This window comes from Biomphalaria glabrata, chromosome 9 (genome assembly GCF_947242115.1).
Source record: "Biomphalaria glabrata chromosome 9, xgBioGlab47.1, whole genome shotgun sequence".
Taxonomy (NCBI): domain Eukaryota; kingdom Metazoa; phylum Mollusca; class Gastropoda; family Planorbidae; genus Biomphalaria; species Biomphalaria glabrata.
In genome coordinates, this window is record NC_074719.1 from 30,495,644 (window position 1) to 30,518,871 (window position 23,228).

Below are 23,228 nucleotides of genomic sequence, written 5' to 3' on the forward strand. Positions count from 1 at the left end.
CCAGACACCACGTGCTCTGTCGGATTCTTCCCAGGACTTTTAACCACTTCTCATGAATAAGTGCTCGGATTTGTGCCGTTGCTTGTAAGTACGTGCTTGGTGCTTCGAGGTGTGTGGCTGCCAAAGCACCCTCCCTTGCGAGGGCGTCTGCCGTTTCATTGCCCCTCACGCCGCAATGTGAAGGCGCCCACTGCATGAAAACGACAGCTCCAATAGCTCGGCGGATGTTATCTGCGGCGCTGATTGCCTCTTATATTACGGGTGATATACCAGACCAGCCTATTGTTTATCATTCTTTCTATGGTTTTGAAGATGCAGCTTGTTAGTGCTATTGGTCGATAGTTAGCTGGGTCAGACCCATCTCCTCCCAGTTTGGGTATCGGTATAACTGTGGCTTTCCTCCAGCTGTTTGGGAAAGCGCCTGTTTGCAATACACAGTTATAGATTTTTAGCAGGGTTGCCAATGAGGGTTCAGGAAGATGCTTGAGGAACTGATAATGGATTTCATCTTCTCCTGGCCCTGTGTCATGTGATTTGTCCAGCGAGTCCTTCAGTTCCTCAAGCGAGAACGGTTTGTTATAATCTTTGTTGTTCTCAGATCTGAAATCGATGGGGTGTCTTTCCTCCCTGATTTTGACTTTTTGGAACTCTGGCGTGTAGTGTGCAGTGGATGATTTATCTGCTATTTAGGATGCAAGACAGTCAGCTATTTCTCTGGGGGACATAACAGTTTGTCCTTGGTTTTTCAAATGCTCTATTGCATTTGATTCTTTCCCTTTGATTCGCCTTACTGCCTTCCAAACCGCTCTAGCAGAAGTTTTGGCATCCAGACTGGTGACAAAATTCCTCCAGGAATTCCTTTTGGCTGACCGTAAGGTTTATCTAGCCTTTGCTCTAGCTATCCTAAATAGCTTTAGGTTTTCCTGAGAAGGATTCTTTATAAATGCAGCCAGTCGTTTTTTCCTATTGCCAATAGCACTTTTGCAAGCTGTATCAAACCATGGTTTGCTAGGCCATTTTGGATTTGCAGGGGTTAAGGGTACAACTTTCCTGGCTATACCAAGTAGATTGCTAGCAAAGGTATCAGCTGGGCTCTGTTCATTTAAAATATTGTCTGTGATATCCTCTGAGCATCTTTTAAAAAAATTTTTCCCAATCAGCTTTATTCAGCTTCCACCGCTGAGGCCGTCCCAATGAAAGGAGATTGTTAGCAATGATGATTGGAAAGTGATCAATTCCCTGTAGATCAGGGGTGGGCAACATTTTTCAACAGAGGGCCGCATTAACAAATTTTGAGGACTTGGCGGGCCGCATATATATGTATATATATTGTTACGAATCTCACTATCCAGGCTCTCTGCAAACTGCACCATACACCACCAACGTAAAGAACTTGACAACTCAGGGCTCCAGAGTAACGTAACACTTTAATAGTTGAATAAATAACAGCCAATACTGTACAATTGGCAACACATACACTGTACAAATATCTCTCCGATAACACCGTACTGCCCTATCAACTCTTGCACTGGCCTCTCCGTCTCATTTCGGGCTTGCACTGGGTTCAACAGTTCAGGACTGACTTCACACACTGGGCTCGTTGTGTTGGACTCGATCACAGACCAAGATCAAGACGCCAGTCTACTCAACTGTACTTTACAGTACTCCTCACTGAACCGTCGTAATGCTCCGTACAGAGCCACACCGTTGAACTGTGCTGTAGTCGACCGTGTTCTAAACCCCTGCCGTGAACCGTCTTGACTGGACACCTCCGCTCTTTATATACTGGCCTTCTAGAACCGGACGGAACACCGCACAACGTTTCTAGCTTCGTCACATGACTACATCCCTCGTGACGCCCCTGAGCTCTGTTCACGACGGCGATCCTTCCCGAACCGTCCTGTTGACACTTGACTCGGCTGACCATCGTAACTCGTCATGGTTGACCGCTCGTCTAGCGCTGGCCTGGGGCGATTTGCGTCGGCTGACTACACTCACACCACTACCCCCATCTGTGCCACCACCAGGTTTATAACAATATATATATATATATATATAAGAGTTAGCAATTTTTTAAACTAACTTTACGAATTATTTTTATTTTATTTTGCTATTGTCTATTTACATCCAACATTTCACCACGAATGTATAGTAGTACTTGAAGTATATAACTGTTTACTCTTTTGCATAATGTTCCGGAACCACGGAACTAGCTTACTAGTTGTTTTTCTTTCGACTACTGTCAAATTACCTTCAATAATCATCGACCTATTCTAACACTTGATAATTTTCAAACAAAAAGAAAATCTTGTTCAAAGATGAATGTGGTTCCATAAAATGTGAAAGTATAAGTTTCTTAAAGTGTGGATATACAGCTTCTGGCACCCATGAAGCTCCCGCGAAGGAACTGACTGGAACTTCTATGTCAGGTCATAATTTGTTTGGAGGTATGTCATCTGGAGTTATATCAGCTTCTGCTTTAAATGGTGAGCTGGGGGTATTGAAAACTGGTTTCAAGTTCTTGACGTCTTAAAATTTGCTTAAAAATTCCACAATCAAGGAATCCAAATAAGTCTTGTACTTTTCAACGATTTCACTAGAAATAGTTTCACCTTTCAGCCAATGTAAAATGATAAAGCCTTAATAATTTTGCTTGCTGGCCTCAAGAAATGGAATATCTTTGTTTAAAAAGATTTAAGATGCACATACATTTCATGTGCAAACAACAAATTGCAATGCTTCCGATGATAAACATGAAGTCTGTTTTCAACTCTTCATTAGAAATATTAGGAAAGGGTCACAGTCAATGTCCATCAAGGAACCTAACAATTTCTTCCTTGTTTTTCCATATTGATTTAATGATTGGCCAGCGGATACTACTGTGTTACCGAACATCTGGATGTTTTAATTCCAAATCTTCACATACTTTTCTGAACTGCCAGTTGAGGCCAGCCTTGGATAATTGGAGGCCATAGGCAAAGTGTTTTTGGTGGCCCCGAATAAAATAGAAAAATACAAAATAAGGTGACAAAACTAAAAGTATTGAATTAAAAACCTAGTGTACTTCGAACACTAACATGGAGTTCAAGTTTCGCTATTCCTTCTGTAGTATTAAATTGTATATCCTGTGTGAGGCCCCCAACAATCGTGGACCTGGGAAGCTGCATACTTGGTCAATGCCCAGGGACGGTCCTATGAGCAACATTTGACCGAATTTCATATGATGTCATAATTTATATGAATTCAATGTAGCTTTGTGTAAACTTTCGAGTTAATAGTTTATGGTTGGGATATTTTCTTTATTTTATTAAAAAGGCTGTTTTTCTCAGTCAAAGCTGCATTATTTGTTACCCTTTCCATATTGTACAAGCCAACCCAACTTTTCAACACAATTCTTCAAAGCATTGAATAAATACTGGCCTGGGCTTATGTCTTTTACTGAATTTATCGAAATATTGATATTAAATATAATCTTCGTTTACTTTAAACTTTTAGAAGGATGTTTAGAGATAATGTTTTTTTAGCCTCTTCATTATAAGTGATAAGCATCAATCTATAGATATTTACAATTATTTATTTTTAATGTTTTTGCATTTTTATATGTGTAATGTGTGGGCACACATGATTTATTTTGGTTTCCGCAGCCGTAATTTGCCCACCCCTGCTGTAGATCATTGCTTACTGACCATTGAAAGTCATCCAGAAGTCTGGGGACGCATACAGTGAGATCAATGCACGTGAGAGATCCAGTTCCTGGGTGCAAGTAGGTCGGTGATGCATCATTAAGTATGCATAAATCATGTTGGAGGAAGATATCCTCCAGCATATGACCTCTTGTGTCAGTATTGCTGGATCCCCACATAGTGTTATGGGCATTGAAATCTGCAGCAAGTGATAACCTTGTGAAGGGTTATCCTAGCTGCTACAGCCTGTAGTGTGGTCTGTAGTTCTACCCTCTCATGGGGAAATCTGTCCTTCACAAGGATACAGACTCTGCCTGATGCTCTCTCTACATCCTCAACATTCTAGCTGTAGGCACTGTAGCTTCGAAACCTGATGCTATCTTTCAGAAATGTTTCCTGTAAGCAGACAGCTACAGGAGTCGAGTCCATCTGTAGCTGCATTTCCTCATAATTGGCCTTGAGGCTTCTACAGTTCCACTGTACCATTCTGGAATCCATGGCTTATTCTAAATGATCTACTTGGAACTATTAGGCCTTGGGAGGCCTCCGGAGCGGTTTCCCTTTATTTCAGTGACCTTGGTATTTTTATTCTTATGTTTGGATGGAGAGGAGGACAACCCCCTTTTGGGGGAGGTCTTTCTCTCTGGAGAGGGGAGATCCCTCTGGTTAGAGCGGAGGTTATTTCCTCCTCCCTAACCTCAGGCATCCTCTCCACTTTGATTTCTCCCCTTAGTGAGATGGTCAACCTCTAATTCAGTAGAGGTTGGGGTGTCTGGCTGGGTTCTCTGAGGAGAACCTGTGTCAGACATGATGTCTCCGGGTTCTCCCGGAGTGATGGTTTTGACATGCTGTCCAGTCTCCATGCTCTCATCAGCGAGTACAGAGAACCTGTTTTTTAGCATGACAACAGGGCTTTCTTGTCTCTTCGGAAGTGTGTTCTTTGGCGGTGTTTTCTTCTGAGTTGGAGGAGGAGGGGGTGGTGGGGTCAATGTGTCCGTCTGTGTGGCTATGGATCTTCCTATCTTAGCAACAGCCTGGGCGTAGGTCTTTGTCAAGCTGAATTGACCCTTGGGTAGGGCCAATACAGCTGATTTCGCCTGGCTGAAGGGACATCCATTTCTTGCCTTTTACTCCTGCACGGCAACCTCCTGTTTCCACACAGGGCAGTCCTTGGAGTAGGCTGAGTGGCCAGCGTGACAGTAAGTTTGGGCATTTCGACTGGGCTGTGCAGCCCTTTTCCTCATGACCCTCTCCAGCACATCTGGCACACACAGTGTTCCTCTTGCAGACTGCCGCACTGTGTCCATAACCCTGGCACTTGAAGCACCTCATGGGGTTAAACTTAGTTGTAATTTTCTTTCTAAAGTTGTTTTTGCTATATGTAAGAATGACAAAGTCATCAACATACAGAGAGCACTCTATGCCAGGGGACAGATCATTTATAATGCTGTTTATTTTTATGTTAAATAGGGTCACTGAGAGAATGCTGCCCTGGGGTACACCCATTTCCTGGTCATAAGTGTCAGAAGAGGAGTTGCCAACTCGTAGGTATCCTGCCTTCACATACTCTGGTGGTGTCCTAGTTCCGAATGTGAGGATAATAGTGGCGGTTTTGACCTCCTCAACATCCCTGCACCTGGTAATGGGCCGGGCATGGGTGACTCCTTCAATGCCCTCCATTATTTCCTTCTAAGAACATTCCAGCAGGTCTCTAGAGCTGATTACACCTCTGATGGTGATCAGACTCTTGTGTAGCATGACTTCCCCATGGAGATCACAGATTCTTCTGCATCGTAGAAGCCCATCAGAGTGTATCTTACTATCGACATCTACAAGAAGTTCTGATGACTTATGCAGCTTTGATACACTCTTGGGCTCTCCCACTACTGACTTAAGTCCCTTGTAGATGATAAAAGGGCTCATCTTTGTCAGGCTTTTCCCCTCCTCTGTGCACCAGACCACCAAAAATGATGGCCAGGTAGTACAGCTTTTTGTACGTAAGTAGTAATTTGGCACCTGTGCTCCCCACCCGCCATCGAGGGGACAGAATGAGCCTGCCAGAGCTACACAGGTGCTATACTCAGTCAGCTGCTGCATCGGGTATGTGTCTGATACAGCAGCTCCCTGATTGACACTCCAGCCACCGCTCTTTGACCTATGCAATAACAAACCCCTTTCGAAATCCAGCGAACTTCAGTTTACAACAAGAGTCTAACATCTTTTTCATTATTGGTTTCACAAAACTGTTGAAAGATGAGATTATTTTCGGTCATTTTCGGCATGGTTTGTATTTTATTAACAATTTTTATAAATTAGATTCAAATAGAAATGAAATTGCGGCCTAAACTTTATTAAGATGTTGCCTGTGTATCATAACTCACAATGTGAATAGTGAATAGATCTGTTCTTTATTCTACATTATTTATGAAGCCACTGTCCAACCACTGATGGTTCCCTACATGTCATCATAAGTTACATAGCTAGACAATTTTGAAATAATATTTCATCACTAACTTTTTGTGTAACATGTTTCTTTTTTTTTTTTAATTAGTTTTTATAATTTTAGATTTTTATAATTGTTCATGAATATTCTTAAATTATTTTGAATTTTCAAACAATATCATAAGACTTAAAAAAAGCTATGCATTTTTCTAAGAGGCCACTAAAACATATCCTGTGTTGCCGGTTTTTGTTTTTAATATTGTTTTATAACTAGATTTTCATAATTGTTCATGAATATTCTTAAATTATTATTGGATATTGCTATATGTTCGTGAAGCCAACTTGGTTTCATAACCTCATCTGAAAATGCTGTCATTCAAAGTAGAACATTGGAATAATTTTTATCTAGTGGCAATTCACTAAAACTCTTAGCAATTTTCCATTACATACCAGTGAGTTTTCATAACAACACTTTGTCAATGTTGTTTTGTTTTAAAAAAAAGTAAAATCTTTCTATTTGAATGTTAGCTTTAACGTTTTTTTCAATTAACATTTACATTTCAATATATTAACATGTAGATAAAATAAACTATAATCTAAAAGGCGTATTACCTAGTTAGTTTATCAAATCATGAACGTTTATGCGCGCAAGATCTAAGGACACTAGATACTCTCCCATTTCATCAAAAGAGTAAGAATTTAAAATAGAAAATGGGATTCCCGAACTCAATTTCTAACGTTATTTCTGTTCTTAAATTAGAAGCAAACTAATTATAACTTGTCTATATGTAGTTTGCCAGCTTTAATGTAAAAGTTTTTTTTTTTATTTGTTTTGTTTTGTTTCAGTGCACCTTTAGTTTCTTCTTTCCACCTTTATGCCCAGCGCCCCCTTACCGCCGATAGAAGACCACTGATCTAGACCTAACTAATCATTTGACTGTATGCCTACAGTTCAATCATTTAACATTGTAGAATAATGATAATAAAATCAGTAATAAGAAAGATGTTTCTTACATATAACATTATTGCACACTAAAATTTGAAGAAAAAAAAAAAGATGTCTAAATAAATATGCGTCCTTGTATTTTAGCCTTGAATTAAAACCTTTAGAAAAGAATGATACTTTTATTTTTAAAATTATATTAACTTATATAACGGAAAATCTTACCTATACCGGTTGAGTTTAAAATCTCATTAAATAAATTATAGAAATTTAGAATTTCACATTTCTAGTTCCCAAAAAATAGAAACAAAATTGTTGGAGTTTTATGAAACATTTGACTTGTGTAACTATTTCATTGTTAAGTACATGGTTCACTAACCATGCCAATGTGTTATTTTCTTGTCTGACCACACAACATAAAACACTATCGCAAAACTGTTAAAACGTGCAAGGAAAAAACGTGGTCTTATCATTATGGACTGCACACTACAGTACACTAGGCCGCCTACATGTGTACATCTATCTGACCAGGTTGTTGAAATTAGTCAGAAACACGGTCTATTTACTATTTGGGCAGGGAGGGTGTGTAACTATTTTATTGTAAAGAAAGATGTACATGCTTGACTAACCATGCCAGTGTGTTATTTTCTTGTCTAACCACTTGACATTAAGCAAACATTATTGCATAACTTGCGATGAAAAAAACACAGGGTAGTCTTGTAGTAACATCGACTTACACATGTACAGCACATGAGGCCTACATGTGGACGTCTATCTGACCAGGTTAAAATCAGCCGGACAAAGTCTACCACTAAGTCTACTGACTTTTTGGACAGGGAGGAAGTGGAATAAGATGTTTTTTTTCTAGAGTTGGTTATCCTAATGCTTGTAGATCTATATAGGCCTAACTGTAAATTTAGACCTAGACCTCAATAATGTCTAAATACTAGAATCTATTATATGCTTCAACTTCATCTAAGGTTTAAGCTATAAAAAGGGTGTAGGCCTACTTGATGTTCCTGCAGTTCATAAATTATTGTTTGCTGCAAATGAATTGATTAAAACCACTAAATATTGACCTAACACACTTATCAGAAATTAAACACCAAATGTGAGAGAAAAAAAAATCTGAACAACCCAATTCATAATACTGCTTAGAAGCTTTTGGCAAAATATTTAAAACATCATTTATAATACTGCTACTTTCAAGTGCACATATTGACTCCCATAACTTCTACTTTACCCTCTTCAAATGCAGACTGACTAAATAGTTGTTAACTGCATCATTTTTTAATAATCAAAGTTGTTGATAACACATGATCAGAAAACAGGGATGTGCCTTACAACCGCTACATGTTGAAAAGTTAAATAATTTTTTATAGTTAAACTAATAGTTTCTAACTTTTTAGTTAACTTTTGCCCATCAGTATCTGGCACACACAGTGTTCCTCTTGCAGACAGTTGCGCTATGTTTACAACCCAGGCACTTAAAGCACCTCATGGGGTTAGGTATGTAGGACCTCACTGGAATTCGTAGGCATCCTGCCTTTACATACTCTGGCGGTCCTAGTTCTGAATGTGAGTGGTGGTTTTGGCCTCCTCACCAAGCTTAGTACGCTTCTAGTCACAGGTATACATAGTCATATCTTTCCATCTGTTCTCCACATCCGTATTGGGTTTTTAAGAATTTTATTTTGCTGTTTAGTTTGTTAGTATCAAATTTGTATTTAGCTATACTTAAAAGTTATAAAAAGAAAAATAGAAGTAGAATGTTTGATGTAGCACAATTGAACTAAGGTTTTTCCTTAAAAAAAAAAATCAGATTTCCGTTATTTTAAATAGTTTCATTATAAACAAGATAAGCTTTATGTTTACATACCTCATGTTCCAGAGCACTATATTCTCCCTCAGTCTGTTCACGAATGATGATAAAATCTAAATTGTTATGTCTTGTTTGAAAGCCTGGTATACTCCTGACCAAAACAACATTTGCAAAAAGGTCAAGTTCTCTTCTGAAAAAAAAAGTAAGTCATGTGAATAAAATTAAATGTGAATTAAGTAATATGAAAGCAAAAATCTGTCATTTTATCAAAATTTTTTTGTGTTATATATATTATATTTCATAAAGTTTGAAAACTTAGATTTATTTTAAGGTCAGGGAAAGTGAAAGGTATTTCTTTGTATTTTCCTGGACTTTGTGACCTTTTCTAGCAATCTGGCCACATCAATCAATCTGAATTCTCATCAGGCTCAAGTTGAGATAGAGATGGGAGAAACTTGATCTAGAATTCTGTCTGGGGAACATTTTAAGATGTATGATTTTCTTCCAACTAATGCTTTCCACAATCGCCTGTAAATTTATTGCTTGAGTTTACTTTTCAAATTTATTAAATTTATTGAAGTTCTAGAATTACTCTAAGAATATTTGTGAGTAATTAAGCTTACTGCTATTCTCTGGATTTGTTCCACATGATTTATTCTACTAATACTATTGTTGTTAGATCTAATACTTTTACATTTTTACAACTATCAATTGAATCTACTGATTGTTAACATTTGTTTCTTATGGAAATTATGTATTAACTAAGTAGACTCTGGTCTGCAAATAAGAACAATTTAATTAAAAAATTAGTACTAAATTGCAAAAGTGTAACAGGCTCAAGCGACAATCATCAAGCCTTTAATATCTATCTACATCAGTTTGAAATTAAGTTCTTCAAATATTTATTTATACTAATCATTTAATTACAAATAAATGAATTTTGACCTTTTATATATGCATCTATCTTTTCTAATTCTTATTCTTCTTAGTTTCATTTTACCAGATTAGGAATTCTCGAGGCAGTCCTACCATAAACTCCAGGTCATGTAGAATACCATGTTTCCAGGTTGTATCATAGGCCTTTTTTATATCGAAAAATACAGTTACTAGATGTTCTCGTCTAATTAATGCATTCCTGATGAAAGATTCCAGCCTTACCAGGTGGTTAGTTGTTGTCCACCCCTGACATAATCCGCACTGGTAGTTAGACATTATTTTATTTCTCTCAAGGAACCAGACCAACCTATTATTTATCATCCTTCCCATGGTTTTCCAGATGCAGCTTGTTAGTGCTATTGTGCGATAGTAAGTGTAATAGACACACTAAAACAACATGAGTTTCAAGAAACACAATGATTTTATTAGTCTCTATTTATGTTCTTTACTCCAGCCACTTGTTCTCTAAACTGACCTCCTTTAACATACAGTCCTGACACACTGCTGTTCACTCAACCATGTACACTCAAGGTCCACTGGTCATTTCATACACAGGCACACACACTGCACTACCAGCCACTCAAAACACATACACTTACTATCACAGTAAGCTGGGTCAGACCCCTCTTACCAGTTTAGGCATTGGTATAACTGTGGCTTTCATCCAGCTGTTTGGGAAAGCAGCTGTTTGTGAAAGCGCCTGTTTGCCATACACAGTTATAGATTTTTAGCAGATTGCCAATGAAGGTTCATTGAAGATGCTTGAGGAACTGATAGTGGATTTCATCTTCTCCTGGCAATGTGTTATGTGATTGTCCAGCGAGAATGGTTTATTGTAGTCTTCATTGTTCTCTGATCTGAAATCAGTGGGGTGTCTCTCCTCCCTGATTTTGACTTTTGGAATTCTGGCGTGTAGTGTGCAGTGGATGATTTATCTGCTATTGAGGATGCATGGCAGTCAGCAATATCTCTGGGGGACGTAACAATTTGTCCTTGTTTTTTTCAAATGCCATATTGCATTTGATTCTTTCTCTCTGATCCACCTTACTGACTTCCAAATCGCTCTAGCAGAAGTTTTGGCATCCAGGTCACATAGAATTTCTCCAGGAATACCTCAGGCTGACAGTATGGTTTGTCCAGCCTTCGCTCTAGCTATCCTGAATAGCTAGATTTATTTCTTTATAAATGCAGCCAGTTGTTTTTTCCTATCACCAATAGCACTTTTGCAAGCTGTCAAACCATGGTTTGCTAAGTTGTTTTGGATTTGTATAGGTCAGGGGTACAACTTTCCTGGCAATATCAAGTAGCTTGCTAACAAAGATATCAGCTGGATATCATTAATGATATTTTCTGTGATATCCTAGCCAATAGCACTTTTGCAAACTGTGTCAAACCATGGTTTGCTAGGCCGTTTTGGATTTGCAGAGGTCAGGGCTACAACTTTCCTGGCAATATCAAGTAGCTTGCTAGCAAAGATATCAGCTGAACTCAGTTCATTAACTCTTTGAATACGGAAAAATGCACTAAACGATTTAAAATGGGCAAGAAGTAGGATCAATAGTGAAATCATCAGTGATTTTAATTTTCTTTTTCTATTTCTCCGGTTCAAGTTTTTTTATTGCTTAATTTTTTATCTAGAATAGTTTCTCTTTGCTAAACATCCAGAATTTCCTTCATTCAACATGTTTTTATTTGGTATGAAGTTTTTAAAGAGACTACATTTGTTTTTCTGTGTGCATGTTTTTTAACAAGGAGCCTCAACAAGGGCCATCTAAACTTTGTAGATCTAAATATTTCTTTGATGAGGAAGTTAGAGAATTTGTTAATTGAAAATAATTCAGATGACAGTGATTTTGTTTTGTCTGATGGTGATATTGATTCTAAATCTGATGATATAGAGTCTAGTGAATTAATTTCTAGATCTAGACCTAGGTCTAGTAATGATGAAGTTTATCAGCTGATTAACCCCAGCTAAAGTTAAACCTAGACCTAATTTAGCTGTCTCTACATCATCTAGATCTTGATAGAGGTAGATCTAGGCACTAAAACAGAACAATTTCAGATTTGTTTCAGCAAGAAATGTGGGTTTTAACCTGGACTTAGTCAGCATTGCATATAGTCACTATTTACAAACTGTGTTTTTTAAATTAAAAAATATTGCCATTTCAAGAATAAAACTCTTATACTCAGACAGGTCTAATAAAAGAAATTTAAATAACTAGAAAGATATAGATTAGGATCTACTTATGTAAGCTTTATATTGCAATAAAAGATCATATTTTCTTTTATCATCAATGAAGTAAGTCAATAGGTATTATATTTAGACTACTGACCTTGCCCATCTAAATTAGAATGTGGGTTAATAGCTTGTGCAAATATATAAAAAAAAAAAAAAAAAAACATTCCCTAAGCAAAATATTTTTGTTAAAATATTTGACAAATTTATAGAAAAAGCCTTGAGCATGTAGTTCATAACAGCATTGTAATCCATTTTCAATTTCATAACAATTAACATATAACATTTAATCTTTGGTGGTGTTGTGGATATTTAGTCATGGGCGTAGCCAGGATTTTTTTCAGGGGGGGGGGGGGGGGGGGTTCTCTCTCTCTTCTTTTATATCTATTTATGTGTGCCCTAGAATAGGTTTTTCCTGGAGTTAGTGGGAAAATTGTAGATTCCCTGCAAGTGGGTCTGGGAGAGCGCTAGGAGCCCCGCCGCCAAGCACTATTTCTGGTATTGAAAGCCAACAAAATGCATATTCTGAGGTATCTACAGTGCATTTTCCTGATATTAAAAAGTTTTATTTAAAAAAAAACTAATGAGCTATTCTTACTGCCTTAGACCCTCCCGCGCCGTTCAGCGCATTTGCCGTCAAGGTATTTCCACAAAAATCTGTCACTGGTAATGACTGAAGCCTCTTCCCACCTGCTCTGAGGACCTCAATGAATGTGTGGAGCCAAGTTGTACTAGGATGTCATCGCAACTCTTCTTATGCGTAATTCATTTTGTCAGAGAACATGTCCTGCAAACCTCATGCAACACTCTGTCAGAATCTTACTAAGGGGTCGACTCCCAGTTCGGCATATGATTTCCTTGATTTAGACCCAATCTCTATAACTGACTCCTAAAATCTGTCTTAGCCATCTTTGTTGAGCCACCTTTAGTGTTTTTCAATTTCGGCAGATGACTATTCACTGCACTTTATTAATGGAGCCCCGCCACTGGTAGAAATGTGTAACCTCTCTTGAATACACTCTTGGAATCTGTTGGGGGTTTTAAACTAATAAATCTCTGGAATTTTTTTTTTCAATTCAAAACCCCATTTAGCTACGGTAATAGAATTTAGTGACTGTAGTTTGCTTTAGAATAATATTGAAGATAGAGGTTTTTCCACCTCAAAACGCTCTTTAGGGGGATTTTAAACTCAAAACCATCTGAACGAGTTTTAAACTTTAAAAAAAAAGCCATCTGTAGGAGAGGGGTTAAATCTCAAAATCCCCAATTGAATTGGCTACGTACAAATAATTTTAGTGTGTAATTTGCTTTTTTTTTTACATTGAAGAGGTATTTTTTAGCATCAAACCCCTCTGAATGGGGGTTTAAACTCAAAACCCCTTTTGGCAATGCTCATAGCATTTTGAGTGCGTAATTTGCTTTTTTTCTTACATTGAAGATGTATTTTTTAGCTTCAACCCCGCTTGCGGGGGGTTTAAACTCAAAACCCCTTTGGCTACGCTCATAGATTTTAGAGTTAGTAATTTGCTTTTTTTTTATATTGAAGAGGTATTTTTTAGCTTCAAACTCCACTGGAGGGGAGTTTAAACTCAAAACCCCTTTGACTACACTCATAACATTTTGAGTATAATTTGCTTTGTTTTTATACAAACCCTGCTGGGGGGGGGGGGGGGGGAGTTTAACTCAAAACTGAGTCAAAACCCATTTAGCTAAGCTCATAACATTTTGAGTGCGTAATTTGCTTTTTTTTTATAAGAGGTATTTTTTAGCTTCAAACCCTACTGAAGAGGGGGGAGGGTAAACTCAAAACCCCTTTGGCTATGCTCATAAAATTTTGAGTGTGTTATTTGCTTTTTTATATTGAAGAGTTTATTGTAAATTTTGGAGGGGGGTTTAAAATCAAAATCTTCCTTAACTGTGCTCTTGGAATTTGGGGATTGCATTTTTTTTTATAGAAGAGGGGGATTTAACTGCAAAAAAACCCTGGTAGGGGGTTTTAAACTCAAAACCCCCTTGGTTGTGCTGGGGCAAGTGATGGTTTAGTGTTAAAATCTCACCTAAAATAAACAAAATCAAAGCAAAAAATCAGTCACTAAATTCCGATCCCCCCTTTGCAGGGGGGGGGGGGGGGTTTGAACACACACACACCCCACCGTCTACGCCCATGTATTTAGTTATTAGGTTTTCACTGATGTTGACAATTTTAAACTGAGTAAAAATTTTTTTATGTAAATTTGATATTTTTGAAAGAAATTTAACAAATTATACTAATTATTAATACCTTACATAATACTGATGATAGCATTTTCTAATAACAGGGTTAGTAGCACTTTTCCATGACAAAATTTTAGGAGATTTTAGGAGGTTTTTTAAGGATGAAATGTATGATGTGTGTGTGTGTGTATTTCCTATTCGTTTGTGTGATACATAGTAAAACATACACAAAACTAAGCATTTATCAAATCAATTATTGTTATTTGATTTTTAAAATAATAAATATCTTGCCAATATGACACAGAAACAATGTTATCAGCTGTGATGTGTCCACAGAAAATGTAATGAAAGTTATCTTTTAATCAAGTAACAACTTGACTGTCATCCCAAAACCTCAAACAACCATTTTTTTTTCAAAGATTTATTTAAAAACATTACAAATGGTTGCTTTTCCATTTTTTTAAAATAAGAAACATTCTTAGAGATGCCTTCATAATGTGTATTCTTTGTGATGGAAATGTACATTATTAGTTCCTATTTGTATCTTATAGATACTAGAGTCATGGTGTGCATTTGAGGTAATGTTTTATTCTTTTATTAGCTAACTTAAATCCTTCTCATAAACAGAGCCAGTAATATATAGGGCAATATAGGTCTATTTGAATGTTTAGTTGACATTTGCTTACTAAAAAATGGCTTTTGGATGGGGGGGGGGATTAGATCTATTCGCGTTTTTTTTTTTCCTAGCAGAATCTTTTTCAACCATATAGTTTCCCTGGCTTTTACGAGTGAAATAATTTTTACGTCACAGTTGCATGCGAAATATTTTCGTTAAATCTACAGTGGATCTAGACTATTGATCTAAGTCACTAAAATGCGCAGATTTTCTCAAGGCTGTGAGAGAATTATCTTCACTGAATTTACAGTAGATCTAGACTCTAGATCTAAGTCACTAAAATTCGCGGACTTTTCAGGGCTGTGAGAGAAATATCTTCACTATATATATTCTAGTGATTTAGCATAAATCTAGAGTCTAGATCAAAGTCAAGAAAAGTCGCGGACTTTTCACTGCTGTGTGAATATTATCTTCACTAAATTTACAGAAGATCTAGACTCTAATGCTAATTCGCTACAATTCGCGGACTTTAACTCTAAGTCACTAAATTTTGCGGACTTTTCACGGCTGTGTGAGAATTATCTTCACTAGATTCTAGTGATTTCGAGTAAATCTAGAGTCTAGATCTAAGTCACTAAAATTTGCGGACTTTTCGCGGCAGTATGCGAATTATCTTCACTGGATATACCGTAGATCTAGAGTCTAGATCTAAGTCACTAAAATTTGCGGACTTTTCGCGGCAGTATGCGAATTATCTTCACAGGATGTACCGTAGATCTAGAGTCTAGATCTAAGTCACTAAATTTGCGGACTTTTCGCGGCAGTATGCGAATTATCTTCACAGGATGTACCATCTAAGTCACTAAATTTGCGGACTTTTCGCGGCAGTATGCGAATTATCTTCACAGGATGTACCGTAGATCTAGAGTCTTTTCACTTCTTTGTGCTAATTATCTCCACTAGATTCTAAGTGATTTAGCGTAAATCTAGAATCTAGCGTATTTCTAGAGTAATCTAGACATTAGATGTATCGAGATCATTAAATTGACTAAAATTCACTGATTTTTCATGTTAGGTGCGAATTATCTTCACTAGATCTAACTTAAATCTAAATCTAGATACTATTATTAGATACTAGCTAGATCTAGAAGATTTACCGACTTTCCACGCGAAGTCACTCTTACACTTACAAGAAGAAGATTTTAGGTGAGGGAGGGCCCGGAGGGGTGAAGCCTACAAATTAGTCTGGTAATTGCTCTAATAATAGACAATAGTCACTACAGACTAGATCTAGCGCGTCTTTAGTGGTAACAATAAATGGAAACAAACATTTCTACGCTGACTTCAGAAAAATACTGCCAGGTGAAATGCTTGAGCCAAGGCCATCTTCAATCACGAGGTCGCGCTTCACACGTGGGTGAAAGGCGGTGTAGACGCGTCACTGGTCAGCTCATTAACACAGCCAGCCCGTAAGGTCATGCGATCTGAATGCCTGGTTACGCTGTTGTTGTTTTTCCCCCGCATTTTTAGCAAGAAATAACCAAATTATATTTTTTTTAAATATTGGGTGAAAATTTTAGGAGAGTGAACAAAATTTTAGGAGACTTTCGGCAATTTTTAGGAGAATTTTAGGATTTTAGGAGACTTTTCATTTTTTAGGAGATTTTAGGAGTTTTTAGGAGCGCTACGAACCCTGTAATAATAAATGATAATCTTTGGGACCTAACTATTGTATTATCTTTCAAAAATTAGTTAAAGGTGCACAAACTATTTTTTTTTTAAATTACTAATTTCTTAAGAAAAATTTTTTTGAAACATTTACATCTAAAATTGCCAAGCTACAGTTAAGTCTTTAGGGTAAATCATGTTGAAAGAAAAAGTTGACTAACCCAATGTGTTGAAAGCTAAAATCAAAATGAAATCTTTAATTGTGAAGAACATATGGAAAGTAGGTAACTATAAATGAATCATAAATTTTGCTTAAATTGTCATTGATACTTGCTTGATACAAGATTATAAATACAATTGTTTCTCTATATTTGTTAGGCAAACTTCTAACAGCTTGATGGCTGAGATTGTATTAACAGCACATAAACTTTTAGTGAATATTTTTATGTTAAATATATTCAGATATACTTTGAAGGAGCTACTTTTGGATAACAATTTATGAATTAAAAAAAAAAGTTTAAACTTTGTGCTACATTTCAAGTTCTTGCAACCCTATCAGTGTAAATTAGCTACTTTCCATGCTGATTGAACATATAATTGTTGACAAATATATATGTGAGTGATGTTTTTATGATTTAATTCAGTAGCCTGATTAATAACAGTTATATTTTATACTTCTATGCAAACTTTTTTGTTTAGACAGTGGATGTGCCATAAATTATTGTTCAGAAGAGTTTATCAGCTAATAGAGTTCCAAGATTCAAGAGATAATAAAATAGGATTGAGTAAATGGCTTTGTAGCTCATTATGTCTAAAAATGTAAATAAATCTATAAATTGAATGTTTTTTTTTTCTATTATTAGTTTGCAATACACATTATAGAAATTTTAGTCAATAAATATATGTCATTCAATTTTATAATGGAAGAGATTAAAATTGTAAAAAATATGTATAGATTTTGTATTTATTGATACATTCTTGTCATATTTTTTTTAGCTCATTTGAGTTATTTTAGTGTTTTAGTAAACCATTGCATGTTATTTTATATGTTCAACAAAATATTGAAATAAAATATTATTTAAAATAATTTATTCTTGTAGATCTATAAATCTCCGCATTTTGATGCATTGCTATTATATTTTTTTTTTACCATGAACTTTTGAAATGCACATTTTTTGTATTTTTTACTTCCCTTTTCAAAATACGCTTAAAATGATAAAAATGCACCATTCAGCACAAGTAAATAAAATCAAAACATTACTTGACAACTCTGAAAAAAAGTTAGCGTGTTCTTTGTGGGTACATTTAAGTTTTTAGTAAGTTTCATTTCTGGTAGTCTTATAGTTTCTCTTTAGATGTCCTCCAAAAACACTGTTTTTGAAAAAGAGTTTTTAAAAATGTGTATTTTTCTTAGTATTTGAGATATGCAAAATTTTGGTACCTTGTCTTAAAATTGTTAGTTCTACCCAACTGCAACTTCCCAAATACGCAACTGTAAGCTTACCAATCCTTTCTAGTTAAAACAGATATAATACAAGGATGTATGCTTACATCCATGATATTTTTGTTGGTGATGGATTAGGTCATGAGAGAGACTAAGCAACTGTAAGCTTACCAATCCTTTCTAGTTAAAACAGATATAATACAAGGATGTATGCTTACATCCATGATATTTTTGTTGGTGATGGATTAGGTCATGAGAGAGACAGTCTAGGGAACAAAAACAAAATTCAATGGACCCTAACACAACATCTAGAAGACCTGCTTCGTCTGCTCAGGCCAAATTGACCAGACTCTGGAAAATAGGACTTCTAATTACCGAAAAAGAAAACAGCAGCTATGAGGATTAATAACAGAAAAGAGAACCCAATCATTACAGGGGAGAACATCTTCAATACAGAAGTAAGTTTAGCCAAGACTGTGGAACTGATGACGATATAAGAAATCACATTAATAAAGCTGTCTTGTTAATATCACTCTTCAAACAATCTGGCACTTCATAGCACTGTCAAAATAAGATCTGAATCTTAAATACAAATGTTTACTCAGTTCTTCTAAATCAGGGGTGGGCAACCTTTTAGTATCAAGGGCCGCATTAAAACAATTTTGGGAATGGGGGGCCGCATATATGTATTCATATGTACTTACAACTTGAAAAATACACTAGCTAACTGTATAATGTCTTGTAATTCATATTTATACTGTATTATATATTCACTTTTCATTTTTTCACACTCTCAATTGAGGAATTACAACAAGAGTTAGCAATTTCTAAAATCAATTTTATGATTTAAAAAAAAATTGCTATTGTCTTTTTACGTCTCAACATTTCACCACAAATGTAAAAATTTGAAGTATTTAACTGTTTACATTCATGCGTTATGTTCCAGAACTGTAATACTAGCTTACTAGTTGTTATCCTTGTGACTGCTGTCAAATTACAGCAGAAGTATTGACTGGAACTTCTCTTTCATGCCATAATGTGCATGGAGCTATGTTGTCTGGAGCTGAATCAGCTTTTGCGCTAAATGGTGAGCTGATGGTATTGAAAACTGGTTCTTGACGTCTTTAAATTTGCTTTTATAAATGCCACGCTAAGGGAATCTAAATAAGTCTTGTCCTTTTAACCAATTCTCTACAAATAGTTTCAAATTTCAGCAAAGGAAAATCACAAAGCTTGCTTGCCTGGAGAAACTGGAAAGCGTTGTATGAAAAGATTTAACATGCACTTATATTTACTATGCAGAGAACTTACAAAAGACATGAAATCTGGTCTTCCACTCTTCATTAGAAATATTAGTAACAAAGTCACAGTCAACGTCCTTCAAGGAACATACAAATTTCTTTCTTGAGATTTTATATTCGTCTCAGTACCTTGGCAATGCTAAGCAAGCGGATCCATCCATCCATCCCAGTGGCGCTACAGCCCATGGAGGGCTCTGGCCTGCTTCAGCACATCCTTCCATTCAGATCTCTCCTGGGCCTTTCGTCTCCACGCCCTAACCCCAAGCTGCTTCAGATCTGCCTCCACATCGTCAATCCATCGCATTCGGGGTCTGCCTTTGGGTCGCCTGCCTTTTGGTTTTTGCCTGTATACGATTTTCGCTCCTCTATTGTCTGACATTGGTTCAAGGTGACCTGCCCAACATAGTCTGTTCTTTTTATTTCCATCACTATAGGTGGGTCTTCATACAATTGATATATCTCATGGTTAGTGCGTGTCCTTCACCCTGTTTCATCCTGTATGGCACCATAGATTTTCCTAAGAATTTTTCTTTCCCAAGTATTAAGTAAATTTTCAGATGTCTTAGTCAGTGTCCAGGTATATATATATATATTTTTCTCAAAGATCGAGCTCAATCAGTTGTTCCCCTTGCCATCTTGTTCAAAGAATACCCAACACTCAACACAGATTTTCATAGCAGTGAATAAAAACTTGCCTGAGATTGTGTCTTTGACTGAGTGTATTGAACTAAAGCCAATAAGAATAATCTTCGTTTACTTGAAACTTTTTATAATGACACAGTTTCAATCATTTAAAGAGATATTTTGAATTATTTTTAATATATTTCATTTGTATATGTATATACTTTGGGCACACCTGATTTCTGCAGGTGTTCGCAAGCCGCATAAGGTACTTCGGCGGGCCGAATGTGGCCCGCAGGCCATAATTTGCCCACCCCTGTTCTAAATGGTTCCAAGACAAGGAGTCACAAAAACAAAACTTAGCTTTTATACTTTCTACTAAGTACGTTTAAATCTAGTTTTGCGAACAGTGCTCAATATATAATAAATAGAATAGCGTATACATTGCAAACACAACATAAACATAAAAAGTTAGTGAACACCAAACTATTGTAAAAAATTATTATCTTTTTTTTTTATTCTAGTCAGATAGCTTACAGTTTGCCAGTATAGAAGTAAACGTTACAAACTTGAGGTTCATAGTTATATTTTTAGGCTAGAGTCTTGTTCATTATCAGAATTAACAGACAATCGCTTCACCAACTAAGAACAGCAATGCACCACCACCCACCGAATCAAGAAAGAGCTATCAATCTGTCAATCCTTATTATAGATTTTTCATAACTTGGAAGAGCTAATGAAAAGCCAGTAAAATAACTTATGTATTTTTTATTATGAATTTACTTAGTAAATAATGCAGTATGATTATTCTTTTTTTTTTTAATTGCTCAACACCTATTTAATCCTGGGCATTAATCTAATTTTTCAATTCATTCATTCATTCTCATTAAAACTATAGAATTTAATCTCAAAGCTACACAGTCATGATATTTACCTTATTCTCATGTTCAGAGTTTGTAAAGCACCTCCTTTAAATGTAGTTGGAGTTTTTATTATGCCCTTCAAACCAACTTTATTGCGTCGAAAAGAGTCAAGAACTGTATTTAAGCTGGCACTAATATTTGGAGAAATTTCACTGTAAGAAAACATTTTAATTCAGAAATTCTATATTATAATACTTTGATGTTTGCAGCTTTTTAAAACTTATAATTTGAAACTGATTGTTGGAAATTAGAATAATAATTACTCTTATTAGAGAATATTTGAAAAAAACTATAATAGTTTTAAAATACCTGATAAAGACCTCTTCAAATTCAACTGGGACTCCAGCAGCTTTAAAAACCTCTCGAACACCACCCATAAGTTCAGGACCTACACCATCCCCAGGTACCAAAGTTACAGTATGCTTACCAGCAGGTCTGGAAATCGGTTCTGCAATCTATAAATCATAATAATTGAGAAAATATGTAATTATTATTAAAAATTTATAAATATTATCTAGCTGACTTCTCTTAGAAAAAAAAAAGTATGCCAGCCACCAATAAGAAAAATACTAGCACAAATTTTAATCTAGAATGGAACACATATTAAATCAGCATCACCAAATATATCACAGTATAGTTGTTTTTTTTCCTAACATTATTTAAGTTGAAATATATTAAAGGGGATTTTTCTTTGACATATTGTCAGCAAACAGTATACCTTTATTGGTATAAGTTTTTGAGTTTTTGGCACATCGACATAATTTAGGCCATGTTGTGCCCATAATCCTTCAAGGATTATTCTCCCTTCATATCACCAGACTAAATTCCATACAGTTAAATCATTAAAAGCAAGGTCTATTCACCGTTAAAATAGTAACGTTAGTAAATATTTAATAATTTAGTAAAAATCTTTTGTAAATATTATATGTTCACAATTTCACAAATCAAATCTTCGTAGACAACCCCACCTCCCAGACAAAGCCCAATACTTTCCCAGGGTCTACACTATCGAATAGTGTTTTTTAGTTGTGCGCTCTAAAAACTTTTCACTGGTATCTGGGGCAATCAATGAGGATATGTTCCACAGTGAGACGAGTCACAGTACTCACAAAGTGGGGGCTCCTCTCTCTTCATCACAAAAGAGTGTGTGATGTAGGTGTGTCCAATCCTAAGTCTGGACATGGTCTTGCTATCACGCCTTGTCAGACCCTTAGATGTGGGCCGCCACCTGACATCTGCCACAACCTGTCTGAGTTTGTTGTGGGTCTCAGCCTCCCACCGATCCTGCCACTCTCGATAGGTGGCAGAGGCAATACTTTGTCTCAGGTCCGAGCAGGGAATTTGGGTTCCTGACACTGCTTGATTTAGGGCTCTCTTTACTTCTCTGTCTGCGGTTTCATTTCCCTCTATGCCCACATGGGAGGGGATCCAGATGAAGGTGACATCCCTATGGTCAGCTGTTATTTGATCCAAAAGCTTTCAGGCTCTTATGTACCAATGAAATGTCAGTCTTCGCCCGTCCCAAAGCTTGCAATGAAGATTTGGAGTCGGAGCAGCTTATAAATTTTCTCCTTTCTGATGCTTTGACGGCCATTAGTGCAAGCGATATTGCATGTAATTTGGCCATAAAGATGGAGCATCCATCGGGTAGTCTACGGGAGATTGTTTTGTTCCGAAAGGAGCAGGCATACGCGACATTTCCATCCATTTTGGATCCGTCAGTGTAGATGGTGCCACAATCTCCATAGCTCTCCTGCAGTTCCCTAATGTGGACTTGTAGTATGCTTGGGTCTTTATTTTCTTTTTTTAAATTAAGGAGGGATAAATTTCATTAGGGTTTGTTCATTAGCCAAGGAGGATTCTGTGGGGATTCTATTTTAGAGATTTGGTCAATGGGTGGGGTTAAATTTTGGAAATGTTCTCTCATTCGAAGGCCCAACGGCTGTATGACGTTAGGCCTTCAATTGTATAGTTCTACCTCTGTAAGGTTAAATATGGAGTGGAAAGCAGGGTTCGTGGGGTTGGATTTTAGCTTGACTATATACTGCATTGCAAGCTTTTTCCTTCTTATGTCCATGGGGAGTTCTCCAGACTCCAAAAGCGTTTTCTTGCAATCTTCACTGTAGAAACACATTCTCCTGACATCTACAGCTCATTATTCATTAGCGGAGTTCGGGGCGAAGCCCCGACAACATAAGTGTTTTCTTGCATTCTTCACTGAAGAAACGCATTCTCCTGACCTAAAGCTCCCTATTAAAAAAGGACCTTTTGAATAGTGTTGTAAACTATTCTAATATGAATTTATAGGCTCTTAATACCGATTTGTTCCTTGAAAAGATAAGATACCCCACATATTTAGATTAAAGCTTTGAGGATCGC

The 23,228-nt window shown here is 36.4% G+C and overlaps 1 protein-coding gene across 6 annotated transcripts in view; it reads right to left on the reverse strand.

Annotated features, from left to right (window-relative positions):
• Window positions 1-23,228, reverse strand: part of LOC106059610 (isocitrate dehydrogenase [NAD] subunit beta, mitochondrial-like) — a 53,496-nt gene that overhangs the window by 21,254 nt on the left and 9,014 nt on the right. For all 6 annotated transcript variants that reach the window (XM_056041034.1, XM_056041032.1, XM_056041031.1 and 3 more), the window contains 3 exons: window positions 21,159-21,304; window positions 20,861-21,001; window positions 8,948-9,080 (listed from right to left, as the gene is read on the reverse strand). In XM_056041034.1, coding sequence (XP_055897009.1) covers window positions 8,948-9,080; window positions 20,861-21,001; window positions 21,159-21,304 — 420 coding nt within the window. The remainder of the gene's footprint in view (window positions 1-8,947; window positions 9,081-20,860; window positions 21,002-21,158; window positions 21,305-23,228) is intronic.